At 43.3% G+C, this 25064-nt stretch overlaps 3 protein-coding genes across 4 annotated transcripts in view; 2 read left to right on the top strand and 1 right to left on the bottom strand.

Annotated features, from left to right (window-relative positions):
- The window catches only part of LOC136947507 (adhesion G protein-coupled receptor F5-like), a 116669-nt gene that overhangs the window by 17185 nt on the left and 74420 nt on the right, over positions 1-25064 (top strand). The window lies entirely within an intron of this gene.
- adgrf3b (adhesion G protein-coupled receptor F3b) lies at positions 1803-10750 on the top strand. Of its 2 annotated transcripts, XM_067241203.1 has the most exons (17): positions 1803-1884; positions 2813-2870; positions 3058-3070; positions 3249-3380; positions 3916-4068; positions 4221-4288; positions 4446-4504; positions 5387-5505; positions 5749-5982; positions 6536-6772; positions 7352-7495; positions 7677-7864; positions 7968-8147; positions 8364-9686; positions 9798-9839; positions 9950-9985; positions 10069-10750. In XM_067241203.1, the coding sequence occupies exons 2-17, from the start codon at positions 2820-2822 to the stop codon at positions 10132-10134; spliced, it is 3045 nt and encodes a 1014-aa protein (XP_067097304.1). In that variant the 5' UTR covers positions 1803-1884; positions 2813-2819; the 3' UTR covers positions 10135-10750. The 2 variants fall into 2 exon arrangements, with proteins under 2 accessions (XP_067097304.1, XP_067097305.1); XM_067241204.1 differs by lacking the exons at positions 1803-1884; positions 2813-2870; positions 3058-3070; ... (2 more) ...; positions 4221-4288; positions 4446-4504 and adding an exon at positions 4613-4764 and having other exon boundaries at positions 5090-5505.
- Positions 10851-21696, bottom strand: mep1a.2 (meprin A, alpha (PABA peptide hydrolase), tandem duplicate 2). Its single transcript, XM_067241605.1, has 27 exons — positions 21634-21696; positions 21460-21490; positions 21311-21355; positions 21135-21187; positions 20951-21026; positions 20740-20857; positions 20288-20463; positions 19881-20102; positions 19361-19507; positions 18987-19202; positions 18352-18816; positions 18038-18211; positions 17822-17867; positions 16555-16636; positions 16431-16455; positions 16250-16288; positions 16041-16081; positions 15880-15955; positions 15639-15756; positions 15106-15281; positions 14661-14882; positions 14216-14362; positions 13616-13822; positions 12875-13321; positions 12112-12285; positions 11788-12013; positions 10851-11269 (listed from the first exon to the last, which is right to left on the bottom strand). Exons 1-27 carry the CDS (start codon positions 21694-21696, stop codon positions 11119-11121), a joined length of 3963 nt encoding a protein of 1320 aa, XP_067097706.1. The 3' UTR covers positions 10851-11118.

Below are 25064 nucleotides of genomic sequence, written 5' to 3'. Positions count from 1 at the left end.
CTTCAGTCATAATGTTATAAATTATTGTTTTTCATTTAGCATAAATTGGAAAATAGCATTGACTGGCAGTTAAATAATCACACTTGTGAATAATTACTAACATTTTGTATTGTAATTCTTTTTTTAAATATGTAAATCAAATGCTGGCATATCTTCTGCAGGGTACCAAGATCTATAAATAAAATGCAAAAATAATTTTCCCCCTGTAGTCTGGTTAGTTTGCGAATCAAATCATTGAGATGAGGAACAGGATCCCCTCATTCACCTTGAAGACAAAAACAGTGGACAAGCAAGATCAGCATGCCTTTTGTGAGTGAATAGTTATTTTATGCTGTAAATTATCAGCAAGAATCTTCTGAAATAATTTACCATGAGAATACTGAATTTACTGTAGTTTTTCTAATAAAGATGGCTTGAAGGAACTTTGCTTCAGTCCTAAAACCCAGAAGGAGGGTGAATGCTCTGTATTGAGGATGTTTTCACACTGTTTGAAAGCATACGAAACAGTGGCCTGTTTTACATATGCTGATTGTGGTTCAGGCTTGGGATTGTTCTGTGTTCGTACATGAAGGAGTGGATCACTACAGAGGTAGAACTCAGGCCTACAATGACATATTATCAGAGCAACCTGCCGAACCTGCCAAATCTGTATATAGGCAAATAATTGATGTAAGCCAGGCCATAGGCCCCATTCAACATTTGCACATTTACCACTGACCGTAAATGGTTGGCAGTAAGGTGATATTACTGAGTCCTTGGTTTGTGGGTACAGGACCGTCAAATGAAAATACCACTTAATAAAAAAATGAGGCTCCATTTCTTTTATGATTCATGTTTGACTGATTCTTTAATTCATTAAAAGAAAGGAAATGTAAATGACCTCCAAAACCACCTAACTCCACCGATGCACCGATGTTTGTTTGAATAATAAAAAATATATATAGCATGTAGAGTATGTAGCCGTCCATCTGTTGAGAAAGATCATCCATGTATGTGTAGCATGCTGGTCGGCTTGCTACAGTGCTTGACTGAGCATTGACAGATACAGTAGTGACTGTTTGTCAGTGAGAAAGATCATCCATGCATGTGTAGCATGCTGGTCGGCTTGCTACAGTGCTTGTCTGAGCATTGACAGATACAGTAGTGACTGTCAGTGCGTCCTGTATTTCTGTTTAATGGACAGAAAGAAGGAAGTTGACAGATTGTATAAATGTAGTCTCTCAATCCTTTAGTGTTCGTATATATATATATCTGCATCTGTGGCATGATGACATTCCAATGAATTCTAGACACAGACAAGACCATGTACTGCCCTTCGCTCATCAGCAGATCAACAGTAACCCCAACTTAATAGCAGGTGCACATTTCTTTGTAGGGTAGACAGTCACACCTCCTTAAGTCTGTTTTTACAGACATGCAGACAGGAGGTTAAAGAGACACTGGCATAGAGATGAGGGGTAATGTTAAGTGGGAGAATATTTGACTGCAGATCATGGGGTTGCAAGTTCAAACCCCCTCCGTGTATGTCGCTTTGGATAAAAAATCGATTAATATATGTAGACTGTCTGGAGAGCTCAGCCATTTCTTGAAACATCACCCTTACCCTCCTGAAGGAGAGAGTCTTGATTTGGTTGACAAATATTCATGGGAGATAGGACGCCTGTGTTGACTGATGCAATCAATGCAAATAACTGTTGGCGGCAGCGTCCCTCCTGCCTGAGGGTGCTGTTCTCTTCCTGACCTGACAGTCTACCAGAGGAACTGGGGTGCTCCTGTGCTGTTCTCTTCCTGACCTGACAGTCTACCAGAGGAACTGGAGGATGTTCCTGGCGTATTGATTCTTACAAGCCAGCCACAGTCTCTAAGTACCACTTGACCATCAAGGTAAGTATTTCCTCAATAAAAAAAATATTAATTAATATAATAATTTTTGGGATGAGACATTGGTTTATGGACTAATATTGTTTTTGTAACCGTAATAAGTAAACAACAGTTAAAAAAAACAACACTTATATGTACACTTATATGTATTAATTTTGCAAATATCTTTATCCCATGCAACATACAAATGCTGTACATAGCAAGTACAGCAGAAGGGCAGAGTTCTACGTATTTCTGTGGTGTTTAGTTCTAACCCAGCTGCTATGCATGTTCACTACATCTCAGCTACTAGCCTCACCCTTTTGTTCTTCTTGGTTCTGGACCTATTTGTTGAGTGCTTTTCCCCCTGTAATAGTTCATTGAAGGTAACCTGAGTTTAGACTCGGTACACACTGAATTTTAAACAGTATATAATGCTCACTATTAGTCATGTTTGTTAAATGATGATGTTGTTGGTCAGTTAAGTACATGTTATTTCCAGGTGTTGTGTTTATCATTGAGCTCCATGCAAAATAGTGATGCAAAACTAAATTTGACTATGACCCTTGCGCCCTTCCGAGCAAAGAGCTCAAAAGAGATAAGAGACACATACAAGTTTGATATTATTATTATTTTTAAAATCTCGATTGCAAAAGGTAACAAATCCAAATTAAAGGTAAATATTGACCATATCATTCTATATATTTCTGACAAATCAGTTATTTTCATGGATTCACACTGTAATATCACTTCATGATATCATGAATTCATTTGACCCCTCCTCTTTTTGTATTGTATTTTACCTTATGAATGTCTAGGCAACTTCAACATCAGTTGTTTTATATTCTGTATGCTTATATGTATGTTGTATGTTATATGTATATTGATATATTCCTCTGTAAAGCATCCTTGGGTGTTAATACATTTTATTATTATTCTATTTGTTCTGTAGATAGAAGATGTGGCTAACAGGTCTAATTGTGCTGTGTGGCACAGCCCTCACCACTCAGGTAAGCAGCTCTGGGGCATATGCAAGGGCCTGAAGGACCTAGGCTCTGAAGATATTGTTAAATATAGTATATATATAGTATATATAGAACTGCTGATATTTTCTCCCTGAAATCCATCCCACGGTCAATATATGATTATTAAGTTATTGATGTCTTTTTATTAACTCTTTCTGTCTTTTTAATTTAGGCGATTGGAGTCGGTGAGTTTCTTTTACATTTAAAGTGATTCCTTAAAAGTTAATCACGTGCTGAAGAGCAGAAGAGCTGACTGTTGTATGGTTCCAGTAAAAGAAACACAATCTTAAAATCTACCTCGATTTCAACCAACAAACTAAATATGGTTTCTCTGTGTATCCCTGCCCATCACACTGATGGTAGAAACCTACCATGCTGAGTTTGTGATAGAGAGCAACGTCACGATGGACATCTCAACTGTTTTGGGCTCCTTAAATCTCTCCCAGATATCACAACCAGGAAACGTTTCTGTCACAAAGCTTAACCTAACAGCAGGTGATGTTCAATGATTCTTCTTTTTATTTTATTTGATCCATAGTGTGCTTGGTGTGAGAGATTATACACTTTGGATGGAGTGAGTTGTGTAAAGTATAGGATAGTTGTAGCTCAGCATTAGAATGTAGATCAAGTATTCTGGGTTCCAATACCATTAGATATTAAATGAAATTAAGACCAGCTCATATAGAGCATTAAACACAACTTTTATTGTAAATGTTCTTTACCAACTGTGTTGTGTGTTTGGTTAGTTATGACTGGGTTGTGTGAGTGTTTATTAGGTTGATAGTGTCGATGTTTGTGTGTTTGGTTGGTGATGTCAGATGGGGAGTCAGATGGCTGAGCGGGTAAAGAATTGGGCTAATAATCAGAAGGTTAACGGTTTGATTCCTGGCCGTGCTAAATGACGTTGTGTCCTTGGGCAAGGCACTTCACCCTACTTGCCTCGGGGGAAATGTCCCTGTACTTACTGTAAGTCGCTCTGGATCAGAGCTTCTGCTAAATGACTAAATGTAATGTCAATGACTGTGTGCAGTGTGTGAGATAGTTGGGGATCAGAGTACATGCAACTGTTCCTTTGGATATGTGTGGAGTAACGCAGTGTGCAACAACCTGAAATGCTGCAGTGGCACATCTTGCTCTGCAAACATATCTGACTTCATCAACTTCTGCATACCCAAAGTGACAGGTAGCTACTTTTATTGATGTTGTTGCAATCCAACTTTTATCAGCTGCCATTACTGTTGTTGTTGGTGCACCATAATATCACCAATAATATAATATACAACAGTTTGTATGTTGTATATACATGCCATTGCTAAAAAAAAACATCTTGTTAAGTTTGTCTCAGTGGATTGGTCACAATTGCTGCCAGTCTGCCAGTCTCTGGACCGGATCTGGCAAAGACAGTAGGATACTTTTGTTATACAGATTTTATTTTAAAAATGATCCTTTGACATAATATAGTTTGTAGCATCTGATGGAAAAATGTAATTACTTCAGAATCATGTTCAGTACGAGATAACATATTACATTATTCGAGTTTTTCTCTTTTTATTTTTACAGCTTATAAAGGAGTTCCAAAAGCTGAATGGATTTAAGGGACTGAAAGTGACTGGGAACAGGTAATAAACAAAGAATGTGAAATCTATCGATGTTGTCGGCTGTATTTCAGAGACAGTAGCAAATAGTTCACGTTTTCAAAGACCACACCAACAACTAGATACTTTATTTTTACTTGAAGTAGGAACAAGGATGAATGAATGATTGAAGGGGCTGGTGAGAGATCCAGGCAGGAGACTATGGATGTGGAGGATGAGTCCTGGGGCTTCAACTGGGCTTCTCAGAGCTGATGTCCAGGTGTCTGGATAGAGCTGATCTCCAGGTGTCTGGATAGAGCTGATCTCCAGGTGTCTGGATAGAGCTGATCTCCAGGTGTCTGGATAGAGCTGATCTCCAGGTGTCTGGATAGAGCTGATCTCCAGGTGTCTGGATAGAGCTGATCTCCAGGTGTCTGGATATAACTGATCTCCAGGTGTCTGGATAGAGCTGATCTCCAGGTGTCTGGATAGAGCTGATCTCCAGGTGTCTGGATAGAGCTGATCTCCAGGTGTCTGGATATAACTGATCTCCAGGTGTTTGGATAGAGCTGATCTCCAGGTGTCTGGATAGAGCTGATCTCCGGGTGTCTGGATAGAGCTGATCTCCAGGTGTCTGGATAGCAGAAGGGAAGCTCGAGAGAAGAGGAAGAGATGGGGAGGAGGGGGTGAGATGTGAAGGGTAGAGACATGTAAGTGGCTGATATAGAGAGATTGTTTATAGCAGGCTACTGACCAGCCTGAATTGTTGGCATCAGATGTGTGACTGATGAGGTGATCAAGTTTGGTGGCAGATGCGAGTTGTGGTGTCCTCCTCTCCAACCTTAGTTACTTTAAATACATGATGATCACCCTCCTTCTCTTCCCTGTGGCCTGCCTGTCTCTGCCGTCTCCCCTCGGGGTCATCAGGAGCACAAGCGCTGACTTTGAAGTGGAACTCAGCGTCATATTTGAAAATGCAGATCTCACTACGGTAATAAAAGACCTAGAAAAAGAATTGAACGCCACAATAACAGTTGTCTCGTCAGGTAAAAAACACAACTGCATTACCTATTTTTATATAATTAAAAAAAATATATATTATTTGTTTTTAGTTTAGTCCAGGGCTGCCCAACCCTGCTCCTGGAAAAATACCTTCCCGTTTCGATTTCCTGAAATTAAAACCTACAGGACTGCTGCTCTCCAGGAAGAGGGTTGGGCAGCCCTGGATTAGTCATTTAAAATTAATTTGCCTTAACCCCCACAATCTCATTGTTTTAATTATCACAAAGGACTGGTTAGTATCAAGTACCCAAAGGAAACCGTGGATTACAACAGCCTCCAGATTCTAAACTGCACGTATGGACAAGCAATAGACAGTACAGGATGGGACCTGACCAATGGTAATATCACATCAAATATCAACAATGGGATTGTGTCAGAGGTGACGTTTGAATCTGGAAACTCCTCCAGTCACCCATCCAAGACCAATATCGTCATCAAAAAAGTGACAGGAAACTGGGCAGGTGAGCGTCATGATTCCACCCCTTCCACACACCCCCACACCCCCAGCCGCCCCTCCCACACCCCCACCATCCACCCCTTCCACACACCCCCACGCCCCCAGCCACACACCCCCACCATCCACCCCTTCCACACACCCCCAGCCACCCCTCCCACACCCCCACCAGCCACCCCTTCCACACCCCACCACACCCCCAGCCACCCCTCCCACACCCCCCCACACACCCCCACCATACACCCCTTCCACACACCCCCACACCCCCAGCCACACACCCCCAGCCACCCCTTCCACACCCCCCCACACCCCCAGCCACCCCTCCCACACCCCCACCAGCCACCCCTTCCACACCCCACCACACCCCCAGCCACCCCTTCCACACCCCCCCACACCCCCAGCCACCCCTTCCACACACCCCCACGCCCCCACCAGCCACCCCTTCCACACCCCCACCAGCCACCCCTTCCACACCCCCCCACACCCCCAGCCACCCCTCCTACACCCCCACCACACCCACAGCCACCCCTCCCACTTCTGACACACTTTGTTCCTCACAGGAAAGTACACTTGCAGCTTCTCCAATGGTCCAGTGAAACATGTCGCCTCAGCACAGCTTGACGTGGCCCTGCTGCCAGATGTCATCACCATGGCCACCAAGCCTCTGTCTGTCGACTGCTCTGGCAAGACAGAAAGTATTGTGGAAGTGGAGGTCAAAGCCACCATTCAGGCCACAACAGAGCCCTACACCGTCATGGCAACATACAATAACAAAGAGCAAACTGTAACTAATACGAGTAAGACTGAAGCACACGATTGGGAGTGACATTTCTTCAACGACCAAGTGTTTAACACATCAATATATGTAACCCTAACTCACACTACCCTTGGCTTAACCAAGCAGTTACATCTGATACATTTGTCAATTGTTTAGTATCTGTCAGGTAGATCAAGGTTGAAACAACGTAATCACAATGCAGAAGTTTGGATATCATGGAACGATCAGCATCACTTTTAGCAACAAAACCCTAAATTAGCTTAAAATTCACTAACCGTCCTTCCTTAAAAAAGAAAAATGCAAACCATATTCTTACAACCAACTATGTAGACATTATTCTACTTAGAGGCCAGATGTAGGTAATCTCATCATCCACCATGATGCATTCAGTTAGCAAAGCTGGTCCCACATCGCTGCCCATTAATTCTATAAAATATGCAAAAGATTCATGGATAATCAAGGGACTTGTCTCATCTTTCATATTTTGATCCTAGGTAGACGCAATTGTTCTTGAATTTTCCTAAATGAAACAATCTGTATGACGATGGCTTGATTAATTTATGGTCGTAGAAAGATTCCATGACTTGTTCTCTTATAGGTAATATGGCGCAGATCAACTACACCTCCAAAATAGAAATGAACTGCCAGCCAACACAAGGATCCCCTCAATCTGTAACCTACACATTTACTAACAGAAACAATGAAAATAAATGGGGAACTATATATTTTCCAGTCTTTTACGGTATGTGCATTGTTCTGTCTCTTTTTAGGGTCAAAAGTAACATTTTCCTGATTACAAAAAAAGTTACATGTTTTAGTTTTAAAAAAAACTATTCATATTACAATTTGATATCCTTGAAATACCTTTACTCCTTGTAACCATCTCAAAGTAATATTTGTCTTGAAAAAAATGTGTCTTCCAGAGGGTGATACTACATGTCCTGCTGAGAAAGACTGGCCTGAAACTCCAAGTGGAAGCACGGTGGTCAGTCAGGAGTGTGAAGCAGGCAAAGTGGGGTCTAAAGAGCGTACATGCTTGAAAAATAAATGGTCGGAGATATTGTCCAAATGTATTTCAGAGAATTTAAAGAAAGTTGCCAATGCCGCAAATGTGAGTATGGTCTTTCAGCAGTGTTGAACATGAAAGTACCCTTTTCACTTAATGAGACAATGACTGGAAGACTTCTTTAACCCTGTTTTGTTTGCTCCTTTAGGACTTTGCGCAGGGCCTTGGGGCCACCCAGGCCGTGGCTCTCTCAATCTTCTCTGGGTTGAAGAACTCTTCAACGTCAGACAGCAGCATGAACGGGGCCGAAACGCAGGAGTCCATCAACGTTCTAAACACCATGGCAACTGCATCAGCTACCATTGACCTGACAGAGTCTATTCTGCCTGTGAGATGATCTATGACCTTTCAATTATCCACTTTATATCATACATTTTACACTACATTTCATTCACATAGCAGACGGTTTTAATACAAAGCGACATACAAATAGTGCAAATAAAAACTACCGCTGATACTCTTATCATTACCATTCAAGCAACTGAATCAGATAACGGAATTAACAATGTATTGTCATAAATAACACAAATGCATGATCTTATAGGATTTTCTTGGAGCAGCCAGCAATATCCTGAATAACTCATGGGAAGTCCCAACAAGTTCCCACAAGTCTTTGTTACACAACATGTCTTCCAAGTACCTCAATTCAGTAGAGGGATTGGTGAGGAATATCCAAGTGAACAACACGCAGGATCTGATCACCCATAACTTGGATCTGAAGATCTGGCGTGTGGAACCAAACACAACCTGTAACCACACGGTGTTCGGCGTAGCGGTCATACTGAATGCATCGTTCGGAACAGTTAAAACCATGGCAATGAAAGAACTGGGGAACAATTTAGAAATGAAATTTAAAGACACACAACCTCCTAGTATCATCCTGACAGCGATTCTGGAGAACTCAAGCTCAAGAATCAACATTAAGCTCGGTTTCCCCCCAATCGAGGGTAGGACCGAGGACAGTGAGGTGTTCTGTGTTTTCTGGAACACCAGCACCAACGAATGGTCAAGGGAAGGTTGCTGGTTGAATTCCATTGAGAACCAAACCTTTTGTGAGTGTAACCACCTGACTTCCTTTTCCATGCTCATGTCAAAGACCTCAGTGAGCCTGCCATTCCTGGATGAGATCACCTACGTGGGTCTGGGAGTGTCCATCTGTTCCCTCCTGGTCTTCCTGGTCATCGAGGTGTTCGTTTGGTCCGCTGTTGTCAAGTCAAACCTCTCACACTTCCGCCACACAGCTATGGTGAACATCTCCCTGTGTCTGTTCCTGGCAGACTGCAGTTTCCTGGCCTCCTCCTTCCCTCAGGCCCTGTCGCCCACCTGGTGCCTGGTTCTGACTGTGTGCCAACACTTCTTTTTCACGGCCATGTTCTTCTGGATGCTCTGCCTCAGTCTCATGCTCCTCCACCAGGTCATCTTCGTCTTCAGCCCGCTGAGAAGGCGGGTGTACATGTTCATCTCTTCCATCCTGGGCTATGTCTGCCCCACCGTCATCGTGGGAGCCACCTATGTGTACTGCAGATACACGGACACCAACTATCACAACGACAAGACCTGCTGGCTCATATACAAGGGCCTCCTGAAGGGATCCATCCACGCCTTCATCCTTCCTGTGGGAACCATCGTTCTAACAAACATGTTCTCCATGGCGGTGGTTATCCTGACGCTCGTGAAGTCATCTATCCCTGAGGGAGGAAAAGAGGATGATAAGGAGATGGTGAAGAGCATCATGAAGGCGGTGGTGTTCCTCACTCCCGTGTTCGGGGTCACGTGGGCTCTGGGGTTCGCTGTGTTGATGACTCGTCCTAAGGATCCCATGAATCCTGTCATCCATTACACTTTCACCATTGTCAACTCCTTACAGGTACTTAAACTCACATTGTTTTCTAGCCTTTTCAAATCATGTATTTCCTAGTATGAAAATATAACATTTACAGAGAAAACATAATTTACCTTTTTACTCAATCATTTTCAGGGATTCTTCATTTTACTGACTGGGTGTTTCGCAGAGAAAAGGGTATTTTGTGTGTTCTTGGAGACATTGTAGCATGTGCTTTGCATGGTGGGAATTGTTTTCTAATAATATGCTGTCCAGACTAACTTTCTCTTCATGTCTCTTCATACTAGGTTCGAGATGAGTTGTGCAAGCTCATAACATCAGGCGTAAGTTCACTTCTGTTCTGAACCCTTTAATATCTGTATTACACATTGAGGGGAAATGACATGTTCTCTTTCTGTTCTCCTAGAGGCCAGCCTCAAAGAGCATAAGTGAGAGTATGAAAAACTTGACTACAACCAACACCAAAGACTGATGTTCTGCCATGTTACGTCAATATTCATCTAAACTATTTTGTACACACTGCAGACTATAGTTCATACTGCATCCTCTTCTTTTCTGTTCACGTTAAAATGTTCAAACGTTAACAACAGTACTCAGTGATTAACACAGAGAGATCGATCATTTAGTTGTTATTTAACGAAGATGGTTGGAGGCAGTAGGCTCAGATATAATTTGTAATTCTAGTTTACTGAAGTATACATTTAATAACAATGTTAATAATTTATTATGTGTTTTTGAATCGTTAGTAACTTCTCTTGCATTCCGCCTGCATTATTAGACTGTAGTCTTTATACTAGACAAGATAAATAATTCTTCCAAGCCATAGTTACCAGTTGTTGTGAACACACTAGTTTTATAATGGATTGTGAAACGCTTCAAAGGTTATCAATTGTATCAAACTATCAAATATGAATGGATTATGAAACACTATACTAAGTCTGGAGGGGTAGTCCCCTGTGTCCTTCTCAGCGACTGTGGAAGTCTATTCCTTATATTCCATTACATTGATGATATTTGTATCTCAGAATTAAAGGCTTAACAAACAATTACATGTTGTGATTTGTCAGTTGGTAAGGAAGTTCTAGTTCTATGTTATTCAATCAGTAATGTACTGTACATTTACATATTTATTATTTACACAAAATACTTTTTTATTTTGTGAGACACATTACCTGATGAACTCAGATGTTTCTACGAGTGAAAGAGATCACTCAAAGAATGCTTTATTCAGGGTTTCTGCAGGAATCAAGTCACATTTAAGACTAACAGCGGCAACAGAGGGGCACCAGGAGGGAATCTTTTTAATGCCACTTGAAATGCAATTCATAACCAATTTCGCACATAACATTTCATGCAAAAAGTAAAAAACTGCATTCCAACGAATTTAAGACCTTTGAAGGACCCATGGACACCTTGTTATTCTTTGTCCAGCATGATGGTCCAGTGAGTGAACAACTCAGTGAGCGCTCCTGATCACAGTCAGGATGGCCAGGGCCAGCAGCACTGTCCCCAGCGCTCCGCCCACCAACAGCCCCACGATGGTGCTGTCCACATGCTGCTGCTCACACCGGGCGCCAGCGTAGAAGGAGGCCTGGCCGGAAGCACATCTGGAGTGGAATGAACCACAGCCAATATGTATCACTGGTCCAGAAATTAATACTTGTATTTAAGTAACTAGATAAGGTACATTGTCTGAAGAAAATGGTGTGATGTTTTAATTTCATGAAGAAAATGTATGTGTTTGCTGAAAGCAGTTAAAACTATTTTGATAGCTTGAATAGGGATTAAGGTTTACACACGTTTAAAAAAAGATGTCTGCAATAAAATCGAGCATTTAGTAGGGAAGTATATCTGTTATTGTTTTGCATTGTGACATTTTCTTATTCTTGAAAATGTGGTGATTAAAAGAGTATATATCACTTAATACAAAAACTGACTAAGACTGCCTGTCATGTTACCTCACTGCCATTCCACCCTGAAATATTCCCACTGCTATCGTAGGTGTTTTACAGAAGGATACTGAAGATTCAAGGAAAGGGGAACACAGATGTGTTTTCAAACTGGTGTCACAATCGAGACTACTAATTCAGCATTGTGTGAGTGTTACAGAGTGTACTGCATGTACCTGCAGGAAGTTTTCCCTTCATTCACTACACACACTCCACCGTTGAGGCAGGGGTTGGGAAGACATGGGCTGCTAGATCTCACTGATCTATGATTGGTCAGTTCAGGTCTGGGCACAGATCTCACAGCTCTATGATTGGTCAGTTCAGAACTCTGCTTCTCTAGAGTGTCATCACTAGGCACCACAGGCTTCACAGGAACCTCCGTCTTTATAAGGTGGGTCAAGTCTAACAACACAACAGACATTTATTTTATTCATAATTAATTTGTAATTATTCATACTGAGGATACATAGCCATGTGGGAAGTCATGATTATATCCTCACCATCAAAGTCAGCCAAGATGATGAGGTCCTGGTTCTTTAGGAAGCTCCTTGTGTTCAGTTGCTTGTGAGAGATGAAGGTTCCCCAGCCCAGCTCAGGCCCTCTGTAGCACTGGCAGCTCTCATCCCACTCTGATCCTGAGGAGGCTGTGGGCCTGTTCCAACTGGGGCTGGTATCTGGAACCAAAACAGAGTCAGTCATGTATGTACCAACTGAGGCTGGTATCTGGACCCAAAACAGAGTCAGTTATGTATGTTGACACACTTTCTACTGCTCCGGTACTGTAGGGCGTTGTGATGGTGTTTACACTGATGAGGGTCAGGGCTAGCGTTGTGATGGTGTTTACACTGAGGAGGGTCAGGGCTAGCGTTGTGATGGTGTTTACACTGAGGAGGGTCAGGGCTAGCGTTGTGATGGTGTTTACACTGAGGAAGGTCAGGGCTAGCGTTGTGATGGTGTTTACACTGAGGAGGGTCAGGGTTAGGGCTATTAACATTTCAATTTGATTACGTCAGCAGCCGTTCTGTCCAAATATAGGGGTCTGTCTACATTTCAGTTAAAATAAATTGTGTATTTTATGGAAGACAAAGAGCTCTACTGTATCATATGTTCTTTTGTGCTTTTGACCAAATAGGCAGGCGGTGGGGGGGTACTTGACCTGCAGTTAAAGGGTTAGGGTTACACTATCAAACCCTGCGACTACTTGATCTGCAGTTCAAGGCTCTAAAATAAAAGACTCCAGATCCATCTGGAGTCTAGACCCACCAGTGGTGAAGCTCCTGGAGGACGACATCCTTAGCTTGACGTCTGGGTCTTGATCCATGATCGTGACGGTCACCTGGCGGCTCGCCGCAGGCCACTCCATGACAGCGTCGTTTTCCCCACTGCAGAGGTGAAAGGTCACGCCCACATAGTCAGGACTGGAGCCATTCCTCCCGTTAGCATAAAGGTCGACACCGTAACCATAACCCTCTTCGTTGTAGAACCGGGGACTCCGGACACGTCCACCGAACGGCTCACTGGACAGCAGGTGGGTAAAGTTCTGGATGGTCCAGGCGGCCCTGGGACAGGCGGTCTCTGTCAGGGTGATGTCGTCCAGGAGGATGGTGCCCGAGGAGACGTTGGAACTCCTGGAGCCGTGGAAGAAGTAGCGGAACTTCGTCGTGACCTTCAGGGTCACGTGGGCAATGTTCCAGATGCCAACACCGTCTCCTGCAAGGGACAAAGGAGACGCTGTACACAACTGTTGCTGACAGGATGACAGACAGACTGATCACGTTTTCAGCATTGACAACTATACAGAGAGCTCTGACTGAAATGAGATGTGGAAGGGGAGTTGATGGGGAGGGGACAAGCTCATTCATGTGTGCAAAATCCCAAATATATCTGGATCTATAAAGACAAACGTGCACCGTTTGCAAACACAGTGCTTAGACATAATGATGTATGCATTCAACACAGTTCCCTTCGTCCGGCCCCAGGTGTTCATTCCCATCCAGATACTACCTGTGATGGTGTGCAGCTTCCTGACACGTTGGACGGTGCCTGTCCCATCATCGGTTCTGACCCAGACAGCTAGCTTATCCTCAGCATGTCCCGTCATCCTGTAGAAGAACTGTAGACACTGCTGGCCCCTGCGGGGGTACAGGATCCTGGACTCCAGAATGGCACTGTTCCCAACCTTCCCGTCAAACTTCATGAAATAGCCGACATCTACAGAGAAGGTCAAACACAAAAAGAAGAGAGATACTGCACCAACTTCTAGCATTGATACAGAATTGACACATCTTGGATATTTACCATACCAAGAGAAAGAACCACTGGTCACTAAGGGCTGTTAACATTGTGTATGCTGTTATGGTGTATATGATGTGTACATGTATACACGTATATGATCCGTAGCCTCGTATTTTTAGAACTCCAATGTCACATTGTGAGTCTCTCTATTTGTCTTTGCATGGTGCTAGGTTCTCATAAAGAACATAGCTTTGTCCTTATTTCTAGTGCTGCAACCTCTAAATGAACATGACGTGTACAAACCCAAACAGTAAGGACACATGCATCCTGTTTCAGGTGTGCTGTATGGAATGTCTCCCAAGGCAGTACCTCTGCAGCGTCCAGCCAGCGTGTGGTCTGTCTCCACCCCACTGCTCAGGGTCTGGACCCAGTCTGCGCTGTCCTCATCGTTCTGGATCATTCCACAAATGTTGATCAGCTCAAAGGAGCACTGGTCCAGGAGAGTGTGTGTGGAAGCTGCAACACACAGGCTTGTTGTTCCAATATGCTCATCATTAAACTGATCACTGATTCTCAACATCACCATCTAACATGTATCTACAGATCATTGTGTTTAAGTGACCATTTTATGCAATGTATATATTTAGCAGTCAAATGCTCTTCCACTGAGTTCTACCCAGTCCTAACCTGGAGCTACTTCCCATATATGTTGTTTCTCCCTTTACTTTCAGACTGGCTGTCTTGATCATAATATTATCAACAAATAAAGTCTACTCCCAACCCTAACAACCTACAGGACTCTAGAGCTACGCACCACAGTCATACAGTCGGTTCAGCCTGGTCAGGTCCACCGCACTGAAGTCCAGTCTCTGACCGATGATCTCATTGAAAGCTGGGATGGTAGTGGTGATGGTGGGGATGCTTGCGTTCTTGTTAAAGGACAGCGGCCTGTAGTGCATGATGGATTCATAGTCATACGGTGTGTTCAGGTCGGTTATGGTGTCATCCTCGTACTTGTTGAAGTTGTGCTCCATTCCTGTTTTCAATAACCAGACACAGACATTTCATCAGACTGACAGATACACAGGATCTCACCTCAAGCACACAAAAAATGGGGGGGTCAGCATTTCACACAGGTCCTGCTGTGAGATCAGTAAGAAAGCTGCCATAGTCAGTTCATGCATACAGCAAAACTGCCCCTGGATCTGATCAGTCCAATATCTAACAATACTATCTAACAATATCTAACAAGATCCCACCTTCCTGTATCTGGTCCCACCAGATTTTGACGTAGTCGTCCCGGTCAGAGCGAGACTGCTCGTGGTAGAAGCCCAGCGCGTGGAGGAGCTCGTGCTCCACGATGGCCTTGGTGTCGCATCGCGCCCCGATGGACAGGTTCTGTCCGGTCCGGAAGTCTCCCACGAACGACCAACACCTGTCAGAGGACAGAGCATGCTAATGTTAGAAGGAGCGTCATTACCTTATATACAGCATGCTAATGTTCTGGTTACAAATAGGTTATGAGTCAGTTTGTTGATGAATACAAATATTCTTGTATGAGTGTGAGATCCAACACTAATGAATTGCATGACATTCCTGAAGCCTGGAGACACACTTTGCCTGCAGATCTGTTACACCTGGACAGAAACACTGTGCCTGCAGAAGTGTTTCTTAATGTATTGTTTCACACAAGAACTTAGATTTTATGTTTCGTCTGCCTGTTTCCTAAAATTCAGCGATAGTTGAAGTGCAGTAATATGGTTTACCCTGACGGTGCAGTAATATGGTTTACCCTGACAGCTTGGTGAATGAAATGTAAGTGCTCTCTCCCTCATAGGGCTTAAAGTCCACGCAGGATTTCAGTCTGTAGGCCTCAAATGCCTGATGGATAACACCTTTAGCATTCAGGTCTGGAAAGTGAGGAAGTAAGATTTAGGCAGTTTTGAAGAACAATATAGTTCTAGTAGGAATAGTGTAGTTGAGAAGTGTAGCTTTGAATCCTGCGTGCTTGGTGTGTAAAGGCTGTTACACACCAAGAGAATCGGTAAGGATATAGGGAATGGGAAACTTCCATCTCATGTTTTCATCCAGGATTGCATTTCTCCTCGGCTGCAAAGACAAGAACAGGTCAGGTACTGCCTCACATACAGGTGCTGCTCTGTTACTCACCTGGAAAACAAATGTGTTCACTTACATCTCCAGCAATATCTCCTTCAAAAAGGTCCAAGTTTAATTCTGAAATAAGAGAATCAATGCTTTTTAGACAATATTGTACATCTTCAGTTAATAGTAAGTGATAATATATGTGTACTTGCAGCATGCGAAGCATGTATTGTAAACATTTCATTATGTGTAAATTAAGTGTAGGTAAAAGATGCATTGTAGACAGAAGAAACAACTTACTAGAGTTGATGTCAGGTATGTCTTCATCTACTTCACCAACTGACATCAGACAGAAGAACGCCGCCAGTGGAAACATACGATATTAGAATAAAATGCTGGATGTTCAAGCACACATATAGTCAAATGTGAATGTATTTCTGTGACTTGCACGAGCCCAGCTCATTCAGGTGGCAAGACTTACCATGAGCTGGTGGAAAAGCATGCACCTGAAGAAGAAAAAAGATCAAATTCACAGTAGCTCAAAACCTAAGTGAAACATCTTCACAATGAACAAACTTGAATTCCTTTTGTATTCATCATCTCACCTTTAATATCACCACCACTGCTGTGAGAGCAGCGACTCTCCACTGAGCCAGCATGTTTGTTCTGACGCTGCCTGTGTTCACACTGTGTTCACAGTGTTCAGTGCCAAGTTAAGATGATGAAGACGCTTTCTAGAAGGAACTTTGATCTGTTGATCTGTTTGATCAGCAACTTGCCCTTCACACATGGCCTTGTTTCCCAATGTGAGATGGAACTGATTTGTCCATAAACTTGTTTATCTGCACATGCCCCTTGTAAACAGTCTGACCTCTTAAGCTCTGTATGGTATCTGCTTGACAGTCTTTCTTATATAATATATGACACCGACAGCAACAAAAATGGAAGAATTACGTCAAATGTATTCTTACTAGGGCTGGGCGATATATACAAAAATGTGATATCTCCATATATACTTCGTCGGGTCGGGTCGCGGGGGCAGCAACCTAAGCAGGGAGGCCCAGACTTCCCTCTCCCCAGCCACTTCCACCAGCTCTTCCTGGGGGACCCCGATGCGTTTCCAGGCCAGCCGAGAGACATAGTCCCTCCAGCGTGTCCTGGGTCTTCCCCGGGGCCTCTTCCCCATATATGCTTGAATTTTCAAAACAATTAATGTCTGTACTCTTTATAATTTCTTTGTATGATTTGTGCTTTCTGTACCCCCTTGCATTCTTGTGTGTGTTTGTATATTCAATAATTGATTGTATTTCTGCCTTTGTGCAGTAAGACATAAAAAGTATGATTGCATTTGAAATATTCGATATTCACAATATTTTAAAACATCGTTGTCAAAATTATTGCAATATTATCTCCAATATTCAATATATCGCCCAGCCCTAATTCTTACCATATTTTACTGTGTATTTTATTCTGTTATTGTCTGTCACTGTAGTCTAGGGTTATTGGATTTTCATAGTAAATTCTGTATTTGCAGTTGGGATTGCCTATTCAGATAGTTGGAAAATTGGTTATTTAGTCTCAACAACTATGTTTACAAATGAAGGGATTATGCTCAATAACTATAATAATAATAATAATAATAATACTGACAAAACGAAACACTCAAGCCCCAAAAAATTCAAATTTTATTTTAAATTGGAAAATATTTCATCAGTCAAAAGAGACCCAGAAAATTCTCCCTCCCAGCAGATCCAGCATGATGCTCCTGCGTGCCGGCCTGCTGCGTGCCGGCCTGCTGCGTGCCGGCCTGCTGCGTGCCGGCCTGCTGCGTGCCGGCCTGCTGCGTGCCGGCCTGCTGCGTGCTGGCCTCACTCCACTGGTTTGACAGGAACCTCCGTCTTGATGAGGGATGTAATGTCTGTAGAGACATTAACGTTACTATTAATAATTACTAACCCTATAAAACTTGTCTGTTTACACACTATACATTATGTATCAATAACCTATAATCAGTTGGGGTCGTATTGTTGCACTGTACCTGGTCAATACAGACCACTCCACCAGAAGTGACATTCAGGTTTTGCTCACCCTCAAAGTCGACAAAGATGATGAGGTCGTCGTTCTTGAGGTAGCTGCGTCGCTGCAGGTCAAAGTGCTTGATGAAGTTACGCCAGCCCCAGGATTCTCCACGGTAGCAGTCACAGCTGGGGTCAAACGTGCCCACCTTGGTGGGGTTGTCCCAGAACAGCGTTCCCTCTGGGGCTGGGGGCACACACACAATGACACCCCCCCCCCCCCCCCCACACACACACACACACACACACACACACACAGGATGACACCATTAAAGGGTTAGTTCACTGATTATAGAAACAAAAGAGGATCCTTCACGGCCCACGTACTGGTCCTCATGTCTGTGGTGAGGCTACGTGCTGACGACATCCTGAGCAGGACGTCGGGGTCCTGGTCCATGACCACCAGCGTGGCCTGCCTGTTGACGGCTGGCCACTGCATCACACCGTCGTTCTCCCCGCTGGCCAGGTGGAAGTACAGGCCGGCGTAGCGGCCCGTGTAGTCGCTGTAGCCGGAGTCGGGCTTCAAGCGCAGGCCGTACCCATAGCCCTCGGGGCTGTAGAAGCGAGGGCTGTCCATCGCCATGCTGCTGTTAGCCTCCTCCAGAATCCTGGAGAAGTTGTGGATCGTCCACACGGCATTGGGGCAGCGTGTCTCTGACAGGGTGACGTCGTCGAGGGAAATCCCCCCCGCGGAAGAGGTGGGGTCCCCTCGCATGCCCTGGAATGCGTAGCGGAACTTCTCTCCCACCTCCATGGGAACGTGGGCGATCTTCCAGGTGTGGTCAGAATCCCCTGAGAGGCACAAAAAGGACATTTTTGGGGACAGCAAGAAACACAGACTGCAAGACCCTTCATTCATACAGCAAGTCCAAAACAAGTGTCTGCTTACATCGGGCCACACACACACACACACCAGCTCCACACACACACACACGCATCCACCAGGCCCACACACTCAATACCGTGAAAGGTGTGTATCTTCTTCATCTTGCGGACGGTCCCCGTGCCATCGTCCATCCTGACCCAGACCACAAGCCTGTCCTGTGGGCTGCCCGTCATCCTGTAGAAGAGCTGCAGACACTGCTGCTGCCTACGGGGGAACAGGATCCTGGACTCCAGCAGAGCTGACTCCTGAGCGCCACCCTTCTGGCTGCTGAAGTGCATGAAATAGCCAGCATCTAAAATGTAGCACACAGAGACAGGCTGCTCAGCTAACATGGATGATATGGAAGACGTGTGAACAGACCTTAACCCTAAATAAGGTTTTTAAATGTTCATTCATAATTGATCATGTTAGCAGTAAGAGCAGCAGCCAGGTCTGAAGGTGACCTCTGACCTCTGCAGCGTCCCAGCAGGGTGTGGTCCTCTGAGCCCGCAGCGCCCATCAGGTGTTCCCAGTCAGCCTCATCCGTCTGACTCTGGATCATCCCACAGATATTGATGTTCTCAAACGCACACTGGTCCAGCATAGTGAGAGGGCCAGCTAGAGGGGTGGGAGTGGGGAGAGAGAGGGGGGGAGATAGAGAGAGGGCAAGGGGGGGGAGAGGGGGCAAGAAAAAAAAAAGAGAAATACTTTATTCACCTAGGGGAAATTGCAGTGTTACAGCAGCATATCACAAACAGTACTACACAAATTACATGTGAAAGACAAGCTTAGTTTAAATACATGACCAGATACTGTTAATCATACTGTATTAGTTCTGTAATCAGACCACGTTACAGTATTGGAATAATGTACTGCAAGTACATTATTACACAAATTACATCATGTAATTTCATGCTGGTCCTTACAGGAAAATCGCTAACTTTTACTGTACACAGTCTCTCAAACATATATAGCGTCTCTCTGTTCTCACAGCAGTTGTACATCCTGTTGAGTCTGAAGGTGTCAAGTGTGCTGAAATCCAGGTACTGTCCGATGATGTTGTTGAAGGCGGGGATGTTGGTGGTGATGGTGGGGATGCTGCCATTCTTGTTGAAGGAGTATGGACGGTAGTGCATCACCGACTCATAATCATACGGGGTGTTCTGGTCGGTGATGAAGTCATCATTGTATTTATTGAAATTATGTTCCAGCCCTGTCAAAACACAGTGAAACATAAACATTTGTAGGTCCAAAACATCTAATCTCATTTGATTAAAATAGTTTATCTGTTGAATTTGTTCAATAGTTAATCTATGGCAAACAGTTTACATGCTCGTCCAATCACATATCAAAACCAGCCCCAGGTGAGTGCTGAAGGCTGTTAGCCCACGGTCTGACCCGGGGTGACTTGGTCCAGCCAAATCTTGACGTAGTCGTCCCGGTCGGAGCGAGACTGCTCGTGGTAGAAGCCCAGTGCGTGGAGGAGCTCGTGCTCGATCACAGCCTTGTGGTCACAGCCGGTCCCCAGAGACAGGACCTGGCCAGCCTGCTGGTCGCCCACGCTGGAGAAACACCTGCAAAGAAAGACATGATCATCGCAATGTATTTCATTATTAAAAAAACAGCATGCAGGAGGGGGTTTGAACCTGTGAACTCTTGGTATGCAGTCAAATGCTCTACCCCTGAGCTACACCCATCCCCATTTAGATGGATTGTAACATCCATCGACTTAATATTAGTTTTTGAGAAGGGTCAAGGCTGTAATGCAAGGCTTTCTTAATACAGTGCTGTCAAGTGGTTTGCTCCTGCTTGCAATTTGATTAAAAAAAATATCTTAAAGTTGTGTGTACCCTCCCCGCTTCTCAAACTTGATGTAGGTCTTCTCTCCAGCGTAGGGCTTGAAGTCTACGCAGGACTTCAGGCGATACATCTCAAAAGCCTGGTGGACACAGCCTTTAGCGTTCAGATCTGGGGAGGGAGAGGGCATGTTTCAAACCCTGCTACTGTGGTGTTGCCCCAAAATAGAGCAAACACAGGGGCTCTTCATAGCAACACACTCACCCAAGTCATCAGACAGAATGTAAGGAATGGGAAATTTCCATCTGTACTTTGTGTCAATCAGAGCGTTGCGTCCTTTCTGTTAAGGATGAACAGCATAAAAAAAGTTGTAGAAGTTGACAGTATAAATTCTGATTGAGAAGCTCTGATTACAAATGTAACATTCACTCAATGTTATAAAACTCACTGGAACGAGGATGTCCCCTTCAATCAGGTTAGGGCTAGAGTCCCCCTCTGAATCTGTAAGCAGAGAAAAAGCTTTTAGTTTGCGGCAAATATATTAGACAAAGTACAAACGTGACATTGAATATTGCAAGTATAAGTTTTAAATGCACAAAAGAGTATTTGATTGTTTCAACTCACCCAAATTAAGCAGTGGATTTTCATCCTCACCATTTTCATAGACCTCTACATTGAAATAGAATAACATCATTGCTCAAATGAAGGACATTGCAGACACTTGTATTTAATTAGTGGTAAGATATAGTATAGTATATATCTGTTTAACATACCATGCACCAGAGACTGTGGTGAGAGAGGTATCTGCACACAAACATATTTTCAGGATTGAGGACATCTCAACTATTCACACATAGCATAGTCATTATTAAATTAATATCATATGAAACAGCACACAAATATACTACAACCCTCCTGATCATAAGACATGCATCCACCATACTTACGTAGTACGAGCTGACCAGAGAGGCCAGTACCAACACGATCACCTGTTTCTGCAGCATGGACATGTTCAGAATGGTTCAGAACAGTTTTCCATCTCAGTTAGAACTATGCCATATGGAAACTAGCAACCTTTAGTCTCAGTAATAAAGTTTATGTCTGCTTTGTGGTAAACAGTAACTGAACAGGGCCTTGACCGGTACGCTCTTGGCAGGTGTGCTTATGACTGGGCAGAGTGAGCATGCTGTTTGTGTGTTATCCTTAGTGTCTGTATGTGTCCTTGTGATGGATGTAGGGATGCAGCAAATAACCTATTTCACTATTAATCGTGATTTAAAACGTCTTGGTTTTGTAAAGGCTCAGGTACACTGAGGGCCTCATGTACATACATTCGCAAACGTAGCGTTATTAGCGCCATGGCCAACCCGCAGATTGCGCACTCTGTGATACTTCAGTTTACGTCGTATTTACGAAACCTGCAGGTCATCGGGTAATCAGCGCCTTTCTCCGCCCACTATACCGTACATTGCAAGCATTTAAATGCGCAATTGAATGGGCCTCCTTCTTTCTCTCTATCATGGATCAGCCACCAAAGTCAAAACAGCAATGACTGTTTGAAGTGATCCTGATGCCAATATTTGTAATGTAGCGAAGAGTTTAACAACTGCTGGAATGGAATGTGAACGCTGAGTCGGAGATTCAATGTAATCTTTGATTTCTTCCAGTAACTGTAATATTGCATGGCTGCTTAATCTGTAACGCGTAATGATTTCGTGTTCACTTAACTCAAAAAGTGTGATCCTTGTGGCAACAATTATTTGGCCTATGTCTTCGTCTTGCTCGGGTTACGGCTGCCATTTCACTAGGAGGCATATGCGCATCCTGGTTTACGCCTGCTTTTAACGGAGAATTTTCACCGCAAAATAGAGTTGCGCTTTCACAAGCCGGTTTTGTACATACCGCGGAATACATAATTAGGCGCACTTTACGCATCCCATCTCTTTATGGGAAACTCCCACTTTCGCCTTGACCCTCCCGTGAATGCATATGCATGACACGGAAAAGCGCAATTTGCCATTTTCAGTTCCCGCGACAGGCAGTCTGCGCTTTTACCTCAGTGAGGCATGTTTGTACATACCTCGCCGTGCTTTTACGCGCAAATTGCGAAACAAATACGCCTGAAGTGGGCGCAAAAGTGTTAGTACATGAGGCCCTGAGTGTTTCTGTTCTCACTCAAAAAAGGATAAATCATTGTTTTTTCCTGCTGCTATCTTTAAAAAAAATAAAAATTAACTTGAGCTGATAGTAAGTAACTACTTTCATAAGGTATTGCGTAAGATACATTAATTGTTGTTTGTTAGTTATTTTGCAAATACAGGGGAACTCATATTAATGTTAAATAACCTCCTAAAGTGAAATTTTCATGTAATGGGACCTTCAGATGTTTTACAAAAGCTCTCTTGCAGTGTCTTATCTTTTGGTCTTATTTGTGCCTTTGGTAACATGTATATTAAGGATCAGAATAAATTGAAACTAATAGTCAGGAGGGAAGTCAGGTGGCTGAGCGGTGAGGGAGTCGGGCTAGTAATCCGAAGGTTGCCAGTTCGATTCCCGGTCATGCCGACTGACGTTGTGTCCTTGGGCAAGGCGCTTCACCCTACTTGCCTCGGGGGAATGTCCCTGTACTTACTATAAGTCGCTCTGGATAAGAGCGTCTGCTAAATGACTAAATGTAAATGTAATTATTTATCTGTATTTTTTGTAATATTTGTATTTTTATGTATTTTTATATTGTAAATTACTGCAACTTATATTTTATTTTATATTTGATTGTATAGTTTATTTTAATTCTAATTCCACTTAGTACTGCTGGTTATGTACCCTTAGTATAGTTAGTCCTCATATTTAAATTTTTGATTCCTAAATGTTTAATGTTTGCACCTTCCTGCCAAAGCAAATTCCTTGTCTGTGTAAACTTTCATGGCCAATAAAACCCATTCTGATTCTGATTAACATCAACAACTAGCAAGCACGGTGACAATCAGATAATTAAGTGCATTATAATGTAGCTAACAGATTTAACTAGCTAGCCTAGCTAATGTTACTGCTCAAATCCGTTAGCTAGCTATCTAGCTAGTGATAGCTAGCTACGTTTACTTTGTGAGTTAGATAAACCTTACCTTCGTAATTGTTGATTGAGCTCGAAACGTACAATTGAAACCTCTTTTCCCTCTTGCTTGAAGGGCAGCAACATAGAATGCCATGTTGTTGGCATTTGGCGGTGCTGTTCTGTGTATGTGTTTCTGACACTTGCTGCACACAAATTTCCTTTTTAAGGATAAAGTTGAAAGTTGAAGTTGACAGTAGAATCCTATGTATATCGGTGATTGTCATTTTGGGAAGATCACCCAAACTCATCATGAAAACCGGCATTTTGTGTGGGAACTTAAATTACTGCCAGCTAACGGAAGTTGTTGACCAGGCTTATGCAATATGCGGAAGTGATGCGTACATATAGTAGCCTGGCTCAGCCCTCCTATGTACTTCCGCTCAATTTTGATTTTGCTTCTGTACTAGGTCTGGGCTTGAGGTACGTAAGTCAGATGTCTCTGGTTAATTTTCTACCTGTCCAATCAGCGAACAGAGGGAGTGGCTGAGAACGATGACGTTGATGTCGTGCACTAGTTTGTGTTGTAGTTCCGTAATGGCGGCGGAGAAAGATGCGAGCGAAGTCATTCGGTCCATTGTGGCAACGCTGCCGAATATCCAGAAGTTAAAGCCGGAGCAAGAACAATCTTTGATCCCCACGGGGTTCGTTTGATTTTCCAGCTAGCTCCGATGGTCGTTAAGGAGTTGGCTAAGGCAAACGCTAGTGATTGGTTATGGCAGATCCAGAGTGGCTCTGGGCAGATCCAATAGTTTTAAACTTCAACAGAGTACCTGCCTTCAAGGAAGTTAACGCTTGTCAATGGAGCGAGCCCAGACTCTTAGTACAAATTAAATGTACAAGAGTCTGGTTAGGACCAGGCTATACATATAGTGAATTAGAATTGAAAAGGCCTAGTTTTTCAGGCGCATTCTCTTGTTCGGATGGTCGTTTATATCTTAGTTTATTGTTATTAATATTATTATTGTGTAGGGTGAATTCGGGTAATCTGGGATTTTTCTTGCATGCATTATTTTAAACTACTCATTTTAGTTATGCATTAGGATTTACTCCTGAGAAGCACACCTAGAAAAGTAGTTTAATTCATTAATAATAATAATAAGACTTTATTTATATAGCACATTTCATACAAGAATTGCAGCTCAAAGTGCTTTACATAAAATCAATAAAAACGATATTATAAGTAATAAAAGTAATAAAACCCTTCTGAAAACAGGCCGCAGTCAATGCGGTAATCCAGAACACACAAGCCACAGTCTTTGTGGTTTA

Source organism: Osmerus mordax, chromosome 8, assembly GCF_038355195.1.
Source record: "Osmerus mordax isolate fOsmMor3 chromosome 8, fOsmMor3.pri, whole genome shotgun sequence".
Taxonomy (NCBI): domain Eukaryota; kingdom Metazoa; phylum Chordata; class Actinopteri; order Osmeriformes; family Osmeridae; genus Osmerus; species Osmerus mordax.
Note: the sequence above shows the minus strand (reverse complement) of the source record. Positions and strands in the feature narration are given on the sequence as shown.